Consider the following 15,048-nt stretch of genomic DNA (forward strand, 5'->3'; position numbering starts at 1 on the left):
CTCTCAGTGCCATCTGGCCTCAAAGGTCTCCAACATTCATAACCATATATTCAATAATTTGTTGCATTCTAGCTTTGTATTAATAGGAAAATGGTTAAGTAGAAGAAAAAGAATTTGACTTTATATTTAATAAACTTTTACCAACATAAAAGCACTAAGACATATTGAGCAAACCAAAAAGTAAGAACCAGTCCTTGACCAGTCCTCTTTCATACAGAGGGGAAAAGGAAGGTCAAGGTCTCTGTATTTGTAAAATTTACAATCTAGCTGGGGAAACAAATTTTAATTCGGTTTATTCTCCAAATGTTTATTAAATACTTTGTATGTAAAAAGGGCAGTTTTCAAACCTTGATGAACATAAGAGTCAGCTATGATGCTCACTTTCTGAAAAAAATGAAATGCAGATTCCCTAAAACATGATTTAGTAGGTCCAAATGGGGCTCAGGTACCTGCTTTCTTCTAAAAACCACCCCAGAGGACACTTACGGCCCTTGGTTAGAAACACTGCTCTAGTCCAGATAACAAAAAGTTGATAGGGCTCTGTTAAAAGATAAACTTTCAATTGATTCATGAATTGGGCAGCTCCAAATTCAAAGTGATTCAGTGGTTTAGAGCTGAAGGAACAGGAAGGAAAAGTATAGGATGAATACAGAAGAAAGGCAAAGAAAATATTTGATTGGCTAACGCAGAGCAGCCCGATTTTGGATCATTCCAGTGAAAAATCCCTAGTTAGAGGTGAGTTAGCAGTTTCTGATTGGTTGACAGTTTACACTGAGTTAGGTTTCAGTTTGCTTACATAGGAACTCAGGGCATTGGAGCCACCTGAGCTAATGGCTTTGCATTTAATTATTTTAACAGTTCAAAAATAGAAAATGTTTCTAGACCTTACATTCATCTCAAGACTATATACTGATAACTAGAAACAAACTGAAAGCCATTAAAAATAAACAAGTCTGCCAGAGCCTGTAGACTTGCTATATTTCAGTGGTTCTCAAATATGTCTGCATTTAAGGATTAAGGAAGCTTTATAGGAAGCTTTTACAGATTCAAACATAGACCAGTTAGATCAGTCTCTGGGCACAGAAGTTAGGGCTACCCTTCAAATTTTTAAAAAGTTCCCTATCATCAATGCAGACAACCACTGAGTAAAAGATCACTGGAATTGGTTAGTCAGGTTAAGTTTCATGAAAAAACATGTTTTTTTTAATCTGAATTTTTTATTTAGCTAAGTTAATAAAAAAGATAAATATAATAGAAGGAACTGATATCTAAATATATGATCCAAGTAGGGAAAGAAAAAAACAAGTATGTTTTTGAACACAAAATAAAAGGAGAGGCTGGGCGCGGTGGCTCACGCCTGTAATCCTAGCACTCTGGGAGGCCAAAGAGGGAAGGATGGCTTGAGGTCAGGAGTTCAAGTCTATCCTGAGCAAGAGCAAGACCCCGTCTCTACTAAAAATAGAAAAAAAAAATTAGCCAGTCAACTAAAAATAGAAGCAAAAAAAAATTAACCAGGTATGTTGGCTTGTGCCTATAGTCCCAGCTACTCAGGAGGCTGAGGCAGAATCACTTGAGCTCAGGAGTTTGAGGTTGCAGTAAGCTATAACAATGTCACTGCATTCTAGCCCAGGCAACAGAGCAAGACCCTGTCTCCACAAAAAAACAAACAAAAAAAACCCCACAACATAATGGTCTATTTTTCTCCACTAGCTACAAATAAAAATCTGCCGATATTTCACAGATTTAGTAACTCCAACAATGAAAAGTTATGCTAAGAAAGAATCAATGTTAATTTGGTAACCAGTAAATCAGAAGGTAAAAGGAAGAATCTTGCCAGTATGTTTAATAATCTACCTTTAATTATCTTTATTAATCTTTTCATTCTGTCATTTGGCAAATCTAGATGCTCCCTACTAGACCTTTTTTTTTTTTTTTTAAAGAGACAGGGTCTTACTCTGTCACCCAGGCTGGAGTGCAATGGTGCCATTATAGCACACTGCAACCTCAAACTCCTGAGCTCAAGTGATCCTCCTGCCTCAGCCTCCCAAGTAGCTGGCACTACAGGTATGCGCCACCATGCCTGGCTAATTTTTCTATTTTTTGTAGAGACAGGTTCTCGCTCTTGGCCAGGCTGGTCTTCAACTCCTGGCCTCAAGGGAGTCTCCTACCTTGGTGTCCCAAAGTACTAGGATTACAGGAATAAGCCACTATACCTGGCCCCTACTAGACTTTTATAAGCCCCAAAACACTGACTTTTGCTTCATCCTGAGGATGACATATAGAATATCTATCAGAAGTTAATTTTTTAATATTAACGGAATTAAATTTTATTTTTTAGGCTATTGCCAAAGTTCTAATAATTGATTCTACAATTTCTGAATTACAGTGTGACGGTAAGATATAATTTACCTCTCAAGGTTCAATAAACAAAATTTAGACTATTAGCTATGACATACCCACTTTTAAGAGGATTTACATTGCAATCGGGAATAAATTTAGTCAAGAAAAGTCTGATTTCATCAGTTATAAGAAAATTAGCTAGAGTAACCAGCAAAGTACAAATGGCTTTGAGAAGACTAAGTGAACTCAGAACGCATATTTCGCATAAGAAAGTCACTGGCTACAGTCTTCCCACAATTTGGTTGTTTTTGCAGGATCCCAAGTTTTACCAAAACCAAGATTTGAAAATAGCTGTTTAATACAAAACATTTACAGAAGTGGAATGTATTGATTATCCTTTTCTTATCATGAAATACCATTAGATGAATTACCCATTTCCATTTACATAGCGCTTTATGATTTCTGAAGAACGCAGATACCTCATTTGAGGATGACAAGGCAGGTTATGGCCATTATTTGGATAAGAAATCTGAGACACAGACTAAGCCACTTGCCCAAGGTCAAAAAACCAACTAAAACATAGGGGTAGATTTTTTCCCAATACTCATTCATCCAACAAATATCTAGAGTGCCAAGACTCTGTACTAGGAACTGGTCAATGGTGGAAACAGACAGGGTCCCTGCTCATTAGAAGTTTACATTCTAATAATGGGAGATACAATAAAAAAAAAAGTAAACACAGAGAACATAGAGAATTTCAGATAAATGCTATAAAGAGAACATGACAATGGGATAGACTGTAGAATGCCATAACCACAGTAATCAAGAGTGATCTAAGGAGGTAGCATCCGAAGTGAGGCCTGCATAAGGAGAACAAATCATACATACGACGGCCTTTAAGAGCCTACCAGGCAGAAGCAAATACAAGTACAAAGTCTCAGAGGCAGGAAAGATCTTGGATGGCAATTTGGCCAAATACCTAGAGTGGAATGAGAGGGAGGAGCATTTAGAGACAGCAGCCTGAACCTGTGGAGTCCTGAGGCCATTCTAGGATAGGATTTAAAGTGCAACTGATAAAGGTGAGATGATCTAATTTATGTTTTTTAAAAAAATAGCAAGCTGCTATACGAGGACTGCATTGTAATATAATCAGATACAGGTATCCTTGAGTTTCAAAAGTACTGATAATGGTCTATTTGTTGGAGAATATTCCCGGAGAGTGGAAACATGAGTCCTTGTCACTTTTGAACTGTTACATATATACCATCCATTTTTCTGCACAAAATTTCACAATTTCTTAAAAAGTAAATTGTAGAGACGTAAGGGTAGAATCAGAGAAATCCACAAGAATGGTACTGTAACAGTCCAAAGTAAGGTAATAGTAACTTGAAATAGGGTGGAAACTAGAGGAGGTGAAAGTAATGGCATTTAGAATATATTTAAAATATATATAGGCAGTATGGTCAATAGGTCTTCCTGATAGATGGAAGGAAGAGGGAGGGACAGGAATCAAGGCTGAGCAGTGGTTCTCAATGAGAGTGATTTTGCTCCCCAAGGCCCCAGTGCAATGTCTGAAGACATTTTGGATTGTCACAACTAACAGTGGGTAGATGAGTGGGAGGACTGGTACCGGCATCTGTAGTAGAGTCCAAGGATACTGCTAACCATACTATAATGCTCAGTAGTACTGCAAAACAAAGAATTATCTGGTCCAAAATGTCAATGGTGCTGAAGTTGAAAAATCCTGGTCTACGCTGATTCCAATTGGTTTGCATTCTAGAATACCCATATTTTCCGAAGAATCTACCAAAAAAAAAAAAAAATTAGAAATGGAGGTCTTTACTTATTTTCAATATTTAGTGACAACTAAAATAAATTGTGGTATACATGAAATAAAGTTTGTTTTGAGAGTAAATTATATCACACTGGTAAAATTAAGTTGATCAGAAGGTTTGATTAGCACATGAGTCTAATTTTAACAGTATGAAAAAAACCAAAATGTTCTCAAGATAAAACTGGAAAATTTGTTTAACAATATCACCCAACACTCCTTTTACAGTTTTTCTATACGCTGCTGCGATTAAATCTGTAGTCAGTCCAATATGTTCACTGATTTTTCAAATACAAATTCCACCAAAATTCAAAGGGATAGCTACGAATACTGAAAAAGATGATCAGAGCCATGTGGATAAGATGATAGGAAAAGCTGACTAGACAAAAATGATGGTCCATGTGTATTTATGTGCATATAACTGTTTACTTAACTGACTTATTTTGGGACTTGAGCAAGTGGACACAGTGTTAGGTTGCCAGGAAGATTGCAGCACACATTGCTCTCAATTACTCTATGAGGAGCAACAGCAAACGTGTTTTTTAGACCTAATTCCAAGAGGACAAAATGCCACAAAGTTGAAAAAGTTCATTTAACCTCATTCTTTGTTATTTAAATAGAAAGAATTTGGGGGGGAAATCACTGTGATACACACAGTCATAAACAGAATATGACTTAAGTACTCTAATGATTCCTGGAACTACTACTATTAACACAGTAAATTACATGTCACAGTATGTCCCGGAAGGTCTGAAGAAATATCTGAGATTATCTGGTAACTGAATTAGATCACAGAAAATACCAAAAAAAATCTAGCCCTGCTTTGACAATTCAGAACATTACCTTAGATTCGAGTATCCACAGGTTGGAGCTGGGAGAAACTACTTCTAAGAAATCACCGTCAATTCTGGTCAAGAAACAGAAGCTATTCTTAATTATAAGGACCTCAATAAAAATGGCCATGGACACGTCCAATACTAGGTTTCTGAGTCTGGCTACCACTGAACTTTAGGAACGAGCACGTTTTTAAAAGATAAAGAAAAGGGCAGTCATACTGTCACAGCCTCATCAACATTATTTTAAACAAAAACTAAAAATCAGCTCTGGAACTAAAAGGCTTCCAGCCTGAATTCATCCCCACTTAGGATAAAACTCAAAAATCTGACAGTCTAGAAGTAAATACAGACACTTTACTACCCTGAAAATCATGCTGGGTTCCCACTAGGCCACGCAGACGTTTTCAGGTGCATAACCGCGCGCTGTCTCCGGCGCGCTTCTCCAGGCGCCCACAGAGCGGAAGCGCTCTCGAGTCACTGTTGCGTCAACGTCACGCCCGTCGTCGTCACGCCCTTCCCCACGGACACACAAGAATGACCCCCGGCGGAAAATTCTACCGCAACACCTCCCTGAGGCGGCGACTGGTAAGAAACTTTCTTTATCTTCAGGCTTTCTACAACCCAACCCCAACCGCGGCCGCCGCAGCAGTCTCACCCATCACCCCGAAAGAACAATTACTCAGCCTCACCCCCAGAACACGCGGAAAGGAGGCGCCAAAACAAACCCCATTCTCGCGAAATCTTAAACTCAACTCTCACGATAGCTCTCTGCCTCTCCTCTCTCAGCCCCACCCCCGCACCAGCGCGTTGCTTCAGAAATATCGCGAGATTTCCGTCTTTCAGTCCCCGCCCCTTTACGGCACGATGGTCGTGCAAGAATGTGATAGAGCCTCGACGGCCGCCATTTTATTTCTTTCTTAGCTGTTAGCTGAGAGCAGTTCTCTGTGGAAAAACGGCAGTGGCTACTGTAGTGTAGCCATGGCAGACTATTCAACAGTGCCTCCACCCTCTTCTGGCTCAGCTGGTGGTGGTGGTGGCGGCGGTGGTGGTGGAGGAGTAAACGATGCTTTCAAAGATGCGCTGCAGAGAGCCCGGCAGGTAAGTCGGGACCGCGCGGCGGGATCCCGAAAGCTCATGGTAATTGGCCGCTGGCTGAGTAGGCCGCTACCCCTTGGCGCGTGAGGAAGAGGAAAGAGGTACCCTTCCGGACTGAAATATAAAGAGACTAACGTATCCCTATGTTGGTAATACCGACAGGAGGCCATAGCTCGGCTTTGTGTTCTTGGAGTCTAAGCTACTTAGAAACCCAACGCGTGCTACGCAAAGATGGCCTTAAGTCTTTCTCCACTTGTACGGCACTCGCGTTTCTCCAAGGAGTTAGCTTAGCCTCTTTCTTTCCGAATGAATATTCTTTTCCACGTAAAGCGCGCTTAGTTTTACTCAATAATATGGAAAGTTCTGGTAATGAGTTTGGGAAAGGACTACGGTCTGTCTGCTGGAGCCATAGTAAGGAAAAGGATTTGTCATTATTCTTTACAGCTTCCAGCTCTTTTGAGTTTTCCCTCTCAATTAAAGCAGCCTTCGGTACCATTCACCTTCACACCTCTGCAGGGAAGAGACTTAAGCAAGCAACCTTCCTCTGGGCGGGATTTAGGTGTCAGTCTGTTCTCCAAGTCCTTCCCCCTTATTTCTCAAAATGGCTTCAGGCCCATTATACCGGTGGTTTTTATTTGAATCTGCCTCTCTATTCAGAGTCGTAAACTGACCAGACCTCTTTGTATTACGTAGGTGCATACATTTGCCCTGAAGGCACTTATTTCCCCGATGAAAGCTGTTTAAAAGAAAAATAGTGTATGTACTCCAGGAAAATTAAAGATTTCTTAATTCGAACTTTACCTTTTTATATAGTCTCCTAATGTATTTATAAAAATGTATTATGATGGCTGGGCGCGGTGGCTCACGCCTGTAATCCTAGCACTTTGGGAGGCCGAGGCGGGAGGATTGCTTGAGCTCAGGAGTTCGAGACCAGCCTGAGCAAGAGCGAGACCCCGTCTCTACTATAAATGGAAAGAAATTAGCCAACAACTAAAAATAGAAAAAATTAGCCGGGTACGGTGGCGTGTGCCTGTAGTCCCAGCTACTTGGGAGGCTGAGGCAGGAGGATCGCTTGAGTCCAGGAGTTTGAGGTTGCTGTGAGCTAGTCTGATGTCAGGGCACTCTAGCCCAGGCAAGAGAGTGAGACTCTGTCTCAAAAAAAAAAAAAAATGTATGATTATACCGACTTTTATATATGCAAAAGTAAGTTTCTTATTCTGGTTATGACACTAGCGCATGTTGTACTAGGTGCTAGGCATTTTGGACTAGAGTTAAGGAAATGGTTATTAGAAACCAGTTTTGTGATATGTTGTGATTGCAGTAGAAGTTCACTTCGTTTTTATCCTCCAATACGATTAAAGGATCATTGAGTCAAAATCAAAATTCATAAAATCTGTAGTAATATAATACATCACTCTTATTTTTCCAACGTGAACACATTATACAAATGAACCTGTACTTCTTTAGAACCAGAAATATTAGGGTTAGTCAACAAAGGGTCATCATTAATACTAGTTCTGCGGTTTTTTCATGTTTTTTTTAAAATTCCGAACATGTTTAGAATAGCAGCTGAACAACTGTGACAGAAACTCTTAACAGTCTCTATTGGATTGGATTGGAAGACTTACCTGAACTATTTTATTCAACCAGCACATTGAACTAATTGTGTCACGTGGTGTAGGTAGATACTGGAGATTATTTTAAATGTGAATTGGAGTCCAGCTTTCTAGGAAGCTGTGATATAGTCAAGGAACCAAATACCAAATGAACAGGATTATCCGATCAATGCTTTGATTAAGGAGAAAAGAGAGACAGAGTATGGACAGTTAATTCATGGGCTTGTTCTGGTAACATTTATAGAGTTTCTACTTGTCTGAGTCAGGCACTTGTTCAGGACACCAAGGAGGGGGTGCCTAACTGCCTGAGTAAAGAAAGGGGTGATACTTGAGCAAGGCATTAAAGAAGAAGTGAGAGTTTGACCAGTTGGGAAAAGAAGCAGCGTGTGCAGAGGTATGGGGATTTTTGGAATGACAATCCAAGAGTGAAGTCAGTGGAGGATAGTATTGGGTAGGGTAAAGAGGGTAGAAAACAAGATGAGAAAAAGTACAGATGGATCCAAAATGACCTTGGGTTACCGTACTTTGAAATTAGACTTCATCATTGAGCTAAGCCATAATTTCCTGCTTTAGACTTTTTTAAATGGAGAAATTGTCCTCAAACTGTGGAATTAGTTACATACCAGTAAGTCATCTACACTGATGTCTTTGCTGTAATGATTTGATTATCTCTTTACAGAATTGATCTTAAATTTTAGATTACAAGTTTAGCTTTTGAGTGGAACTGCCCATTTGAGAATGTCTTTAAATATCAGTTGTAGCTGCTTGTTTAATTACGTAAGTGCGGAATGTACAGAAGAGTATTTACTAAAGGAACAAGTTAGGTTAGTATCTGAACTACTTTTTTCTTATCTGTTTATTAACAGGACATTGAATTGCATTTCCAAAATCCCCATCTAACCTTAAGTTTCTTTTCTTTGTCCAGAGTACTATGCTATGAGGAAGTATAAGAACAGCTTCTTGCTCTCAAGGAGCTTCAAGAGTTGTACCAATGGAGATGCCGTTGGTATTTTTAGCTGGACAGTTCTTCGTTACCCAGGAAAGCAGGGAAAGTGGTTATGATCCCTGGTTCCTACCTAGTAAATGCCAGTAGCGCTTACTATAGCTGGTTGTTGCCATCTGATAATTTAAAGCAAGTTGCTCAGTCTTCTTTTTTTTTTTTTCCCTAGAGAATCCTGATAGCCTCTTTTTATGTGAAATTTCCAGATTTTTTATAATACTCTGAGCTGCATCCAGCAAAGGAGCACCAGATTGCTTCTCTAGTGTAGGGTTTCCAACCAGTACACTTTAGAAATTTATTTTTGTGTATTTTAAGCTTGTAATTCCAGAGAATGAGATTGGGATTCTTTAAGTCTTTGGCAATCACACTGATAAGTTCTGTCTCTGGAACACTGGAAAATTAAAATATATTTACTTTTTTTTTTTCCTTGAGATTACGTGAAAGTAGTCAATCAGAGACTGAGACTAGTGGTAGATTACAAGCTAAGCAAGACTATCAACCCTCATTCCTTCCCCTCCAGATAACTATGAAATTAGTCATTAAGTACTCAATTATACTTGAAATCTCTTCCCTGATAATTATAAAAGTGATTCAGGCTGCAGTATGTTATTTGGATGAAATGAAAATATAAAATAGAGCTGTTGGGTTTTTATTACCATCGGTCTCTTCAGTGAAAACTAGCATTTGAGTGTGACTTTTTTTTTTTTTTTTTTAGCAACTTGTGACAATATAGCAAGGCTTGATTGTGATAAGTAAATGGTGGTATAGTAATATTTCTAGTGTCTGCACCTTTCCACATTTCTGGTGTATGGGAACTAACTCACTCCATCAGGACTTTGCCCATAGTAGGAACTCAATATTTACTGAATTGAATCAATAAATGTTTTTAATGAGTCAGTGGTCCCCATCCCTCAGGGCCGTGGCCCATTACCAGTCCAGTGCCCTGTTAAGTAGTGGGCCACATATCCCCACCTAAACTTCATACCACCTCCCCCCCAGCCTTGGTCCATGGAAAAATTGTCTTCCATAAAACCGGTCTCTGGTGCCAAAAAGTGGGGACTGCTGAGTTAAAGTACATTCGGCCCTCCGTGTCTCTGGGTTCTGCATCGATGGATTCAACCAACCACAGATTGGAAATATTTGTAAAAAAAATGCAAAAAATAACAATACAACAATTTAAAAAACACAAATTTTAAAATACAGGATAGCAACTATTTACATAGCATTTATGTTGTAAGGTATTACAGGTAGTCTAGAGATGACTTAAAATATACTAGAGGATATGCATAGGTTATATGCAAATACTACAAACTTTTATATAAAGGACTTGAGCATCTGCAGATTTGGGTATCTGCATGGATCCTGTCTTCCATGGATACCAAGGGACAATTGTAGTTAGTCATATCACCTGATTTTAGAGATTTTTTTTAAAGATAATTCTCAGAAGATAGTTAAGTAAACCACGGTACCCCCACCTTATCCAAGGGAGATACTTTCCAAGACCCTTACCTGAAACCACATACAGTACCAAATCCTGTATGTATACATGGTACTGTGTTTTTTACTATACATACATAACTATGATAAAATGTAAGTTTTAAATTAGGCACAGTATTAATAATAGTGAAATAGAGCAATAATATACTGTAATAAAAGTTATGTGAGGGCTCTCACGCGCTCTTTCTCTCTCTCTCAATATCTTATGCTGTGCCACCGGTAACTGAAACCATGAAAAGCAAAGGCCTTGGAAAAAGGGGTATTATTGTATCTCCTAAGTTTCTTTTCAACTCCAAAATTTTTGGATTCTAGGAGTGGTCAATGAAGGTGAAAAATGCTAAAACAATGAAAGCAGGAAAAAATATTTACTCATTCAAGAAATAGAGCACGGTCCAGATGGAAAGCTTGAATTGTTTTGTAAATTGAAATCAAATAAGGAAGTCACCCACACTTAATATATGTCTAATAAGATTTGGGTAGAGTTGGAGCTTGGTTTTTAGGAATTACTGTTTTTCTTAGATTAATCTTCCTTGTAGTGACCTGGAAAGTGTGTATTTTCTATTGCTCTTGGAAAATTGATGATCAAATCTGTGGTGGTAGTGGCGGTGGTGTTTTAAGAGTTGGGGTCAGGCCCTGTGAGCGGCTCACGGCTGCAATCCTAGCACTCTGGGAAGCTCAGGCGGGAGGATCACTTAAGGTCAGGAGTTCAAGACCAGCCTGAGCAAGAGCAAGACCCAGACCCCCATCTCTACTAAAAATAGAAAACATTAGCCGGGCATGGTGGTGCGTGCCTATAGTCCCAGCTACTTGGGAGGCTGAGGCAGGAGGATCACTTGATCCCAGGAGTTTGAGGTTGCTGTGAGCTAGGCACTCTAGCCCTGGCAACAAATCCAGACTGTCTAAAAAAAAAAAAAAAAAAAAAGTTGCAGTCTCATTATGTTGCCCAGGCTGGTCTGAAACTCCAGAGGTCTAGCCACCCTCAGCCTCAGAGTAGCTGGGATTACAGGAGCTTGCAGCCATACCCAACTGCTTTGCTAGTATTTTTATTAAAAGCTCTTCTCTAATGTCTTTGTACCAATTCTCAATTTTTGAAATGTAACTGGTTCTTTTGAGTGAACTAGGTATCAACTTTCATTTTTCTTTGGATAGTTTTTGACCTAGTCAATGAATAAGAAAGTATGAATAAGTATCTTTTTTCTGTGTAGAAGTACCTTGGAGTTTAAGAAGTGCTGCTTTGCAAACTCATAAGAGTGTTTATAAAAAACTAACTGTAGAAAGTATCGCAGCCTAAACTGTAATTGGTAGTAACATTTTCTCTGGTCTGAAATACTTTATAATACCAGTGCCTATCAACATAGGGTAGTGTATTTAAATTCTTGAGGAACAGTTTAAATGCCAAGTGCTTTAAGACCTAAAGGTGAAAATGCAGTGTTTTCTGGTGTGATTAGGAAAACTTTAAGAAAAGAAATAAGATTTGAATGAGACTTGCAAAGGTAAAATGAGGCTTTTAATTGAGAAAGTGAAAGATGTTTAAAGAAGGTTAGATTCGCCAAAGCTGTAGAGAATCGGGAAAATCAAATTGTATGTCTTTTTTATCAAGCATTTTAATACTTGATCCTAATATGCTTCGTAGTAAGTGTTTGTGTTTACAGATGAAGAAAGGGAGAAGTCTGGGAAGTACAGTTATTAATAGTATATGGGTACTCATAAATATTAGACTTAAGGGATCTATATTTGATTTATGACTGAAGTCCTTGCGTATACTCTTCTCCAGTTTTCTGACTGTTATAAAGCTTGAGGCAGTTGGATTATCCACATCAGGATCTCTTTGGGGAATTTTAGTCACCAAAAGTTTGGTTTCCTTTTATTTTTTTTATCATGGAAGATTTCAGATATATTCAGTTGAAGGAATGATGTAATAGTCAAATGCAAGCAATTATTTGCCCCATTCTGAAAGTTAAAAATCTTCTAAGACGGAAGTGACTTTAATAGAATTATGGTTCTGTAGCTGAGGCTTTCTTAGACTAGAGCTCCCCAGGCGCCTACATGTATAATTTGAACAACATTGTCCAATGGAAATATAATGCAAGCCACATATTTTGTCTAACCCCAAATATCCAAAGTATTACTCTTTTGACATGTGTTTAGTATAAAAATTTTTGAGATGCTTTACATTCTTTATGTCCCAAATTTTCAATATTCAGTGCATATTTTACACTTAAAGCACATGTCAGCTCAGGCTAACCACATTTCAAGTACTCAGTAACCACATATGGCTAGTGACTACCTTGTTAGAGTCCGTCCGGCAAAGTGTTCACATTCTCTGCCCATGCACTTCTTTTGAAGTGTCATAGGAGACAGCCATGGCAAGAAATCTACCTTCTGATAGAATTGAGATCCAGGTTTTCTTTAAAGCTGTTTGGTCTTCCCTTAAGATTCCTAATTGATTACTTCTTTGTTGGTTCTTATGGGGATGTATCAGAAGATAAATTCCAGGTGATGATTATTTGTTAACTTCCCTGAAGTATAATGGTAGTAATAAATTGTAGTGTAATTTTGTCTGTCAAGTGAGTTTTCTTATAGTGATACTAAATATTTAGCATATATATGTATCACAAAATAAATGAGGAAATTTAGCAATGAATAATACATAGTAGTTTGTCTTGCTATCCTTAATGGTAGTGTGTTTTTGGTTTAAGATTGCAGCAAAAATTGGAGGTGATGCTGGGACATCACTGAATTCAAATGACTATGGTTACGGGGGACAAAAAAGACCTTTAGAAGATGGAGGTAAGTTATAGCCATAAGTATTTTGTTTCATACAATGTTTAGTTGAAGTGATTTTCAGTATTTTTCAAATGTTATTTTTTGAGACAATACTTTTATTATAAGGTTTTTAAAATTGTAAGGTTTATATTAGCCTCAGAAGAGGGAATAAAAGAGGCCTAGACAAGGTAGGTAAAATTTGAATCAACGAGAAAGTTTTGTCTTATTAGAAGACAGTCTCTTTTCCCCCTTCTTAATATTACACCAGATTGACAGTTTGCACAGACATCTCGTTAATAATATTGAAAAAAAACCCAAAAATATAAATTGTTGAGGAGACACTTCACTGGTTTTTCCCATATATAAATGAATCTGTATGTGCTATGTTTTTTTGTTTTTGTTTTTGTTTTTGTTTTTTTTGCTGTTTCAGATTTTACTTTAAAGGTCGAAGTTGCTATAGTTTGCTATAGTGTGTTGCAGGTTATACCATTTTTTATGTTATTTCTTTGTTTTGTTTTAGTACTTTGTGTTTCAGGTTTAACTTTAAACATGTGGATTAAAACAGTGGATTTATAGTGCTTTATATTTTTTAAAAACATAATTGTTGAAGCTTCTGAACTTAGAAGTCTGCACATGTTTTTTGTTTTAGGTTTGATGTATGAATTTTGATACATTTTCTTTTTGCCCTTATTTTTCTAAAGGAGAAGTCTCACTGAGCCTTTAGAATGTATTTGTAGCTGTTGACCCAGGAGTACTTGGTTTCCTTTTATTTAAGTGTCTTTTATATTTATGGCGAGGTTTTTAATATACAAAAAAAAAATGAGCTAATGATGCTTCCGATGTTGTGTGTAATGTATTCTTTTTATTTTATGTGTAGATGGCTCTTGGACAAGTACGAGCAGTACAACACACTGGGAGGGAATGCCCTCTCCTTTTAAAGGCAGGAATTTTTATTTATTACCTGTGTTTAGTATGTAAACATGAAATAAACCGGTGAATTCTTAAATGGACACAAATATTTCTTGGATTATGTGTCTGAATTTTTGCTGCACAACATTCTTATGTTTAATCATTTAAGTTTGAAGGGGGGAGGAGAATGTAGCACTTTCAGCTATAGGTTGTCTATTCCAAGATATGAATTGTATTCATCTGTGCAATGGATTTAGATGAAGGTAGTCATGTAGTTGCTTTGAGTTTCCCTGCTGAAGTTTTATGCCGTGAAATGTTTATTTAGGAATAACAGTTTAGATTGAGATTGCCTTGTAATGTGGGGTTTTGTTTTGGGATTTTTTTGGTCATAGCTTTGTGATCACTGTCAGATACACTCCACTTTTGATATGTTATATTTTCGTATTTTGATAGTTTTTTCCCCCCTATCTTCAGTTCCTGCAGTGGAAGCATCATTAGCCTTTAACATGTAATAGTGCTGGACCTAAATATTGTCTTGTATCATTTTAAAGTGCTTAACGTACGTTAAGATTAGTGATTTGATGCAATCAAGGAGAATTATTTTAAATGTCTGTGCATTTTTTTAAACAAGAGAATGAAAGAAATGTAGTTTTTCTTCTTATAGATTACTGAGTTTGGGTTGAGGTTTGGTAACTTTGGTTCAGGTGATAAACCAGACCCTAAGATATTTCAATAAATGCTTATATTGATATTTATTCTTGGTTGGGAGGGGAGAAGCTTTGTATTTTTTGGCAAAAAATTAAAAGACTCTTAATTTTGCAGATCAACCAGATGCTAAGAAAGTTGCTCCTCAAAATGACTGTAAGTATTTATTTTAAACTGGATTAAAAGTTAAAGTAACTGAATTTTAACATTAAGGTTTTGTTCCTATTTGTGGTGGGTATCTTTGAAGTTAGTCAGTCATATTCTTTTGAATGTCCAGCCTGAATTTCTTTGTAAATATATACCTTTTGCTCCTATTTTACAATCTCTCACTTCAGTTATGGCCAGGTATATATAAAGATTGAGGCCAGGCGCGGTGGCTCACGCCTGTAATCCTAGCACTCTGGGAGGCCGAGGTGGGTGGATTGTTTGAGCTCAGGAGTTCGAGACCAGCCT

General features: G+C 37.8%; 1 protein-coding gene across 1 annotated transcript in view; it reads left to right on the forward strand.

The window, feature by feature from the left end:
- Nucleotides 1-5,879: 5,879 nt before the first annotated feature.
- The window catches only part of FUBP1 (far upstream element (FUSE) binding protein 1), a 32,742-nt gene continuing 23,573 nt past the window's right edge, over nt 5,880-15,048 (forward strand). Inside the window, exons 1-3 of the mRNA XM_012661117.1 lie at nt 5,880-6,105; nt 12,915-13,005; nt 14,713-14,751. Coding sequence (XP_012516571.1) covers nt 5,986-6,105; nt 12,915-13,005; nt 14,713-14,751 — 250 coding nt within the window. The 5' untranslated portion in view covers nt 5,880-5,985. The remainder of the gene's footprint in view (nt 6,106-12,914; nt 13,006-14,712; nt 14,752-15,048) is intronic.

Source organism: Propithecus coquereli, unplaced genomic scaffold (assembly GCF_000956105.1).
Source record: "Propithecus coquereli isolate 6110/MARCELLA unplaced genomic scaffold, Pcoq_1.0 Scaffold7, whole genome shotgun sequence".
Classification (NCBI taxonomy): domain Eukaryota; kingdom Metazoa; phylum Chordata; class Mammalia; order Primates; family Indriidae; genus Propithecus; species Propithecus coquereli.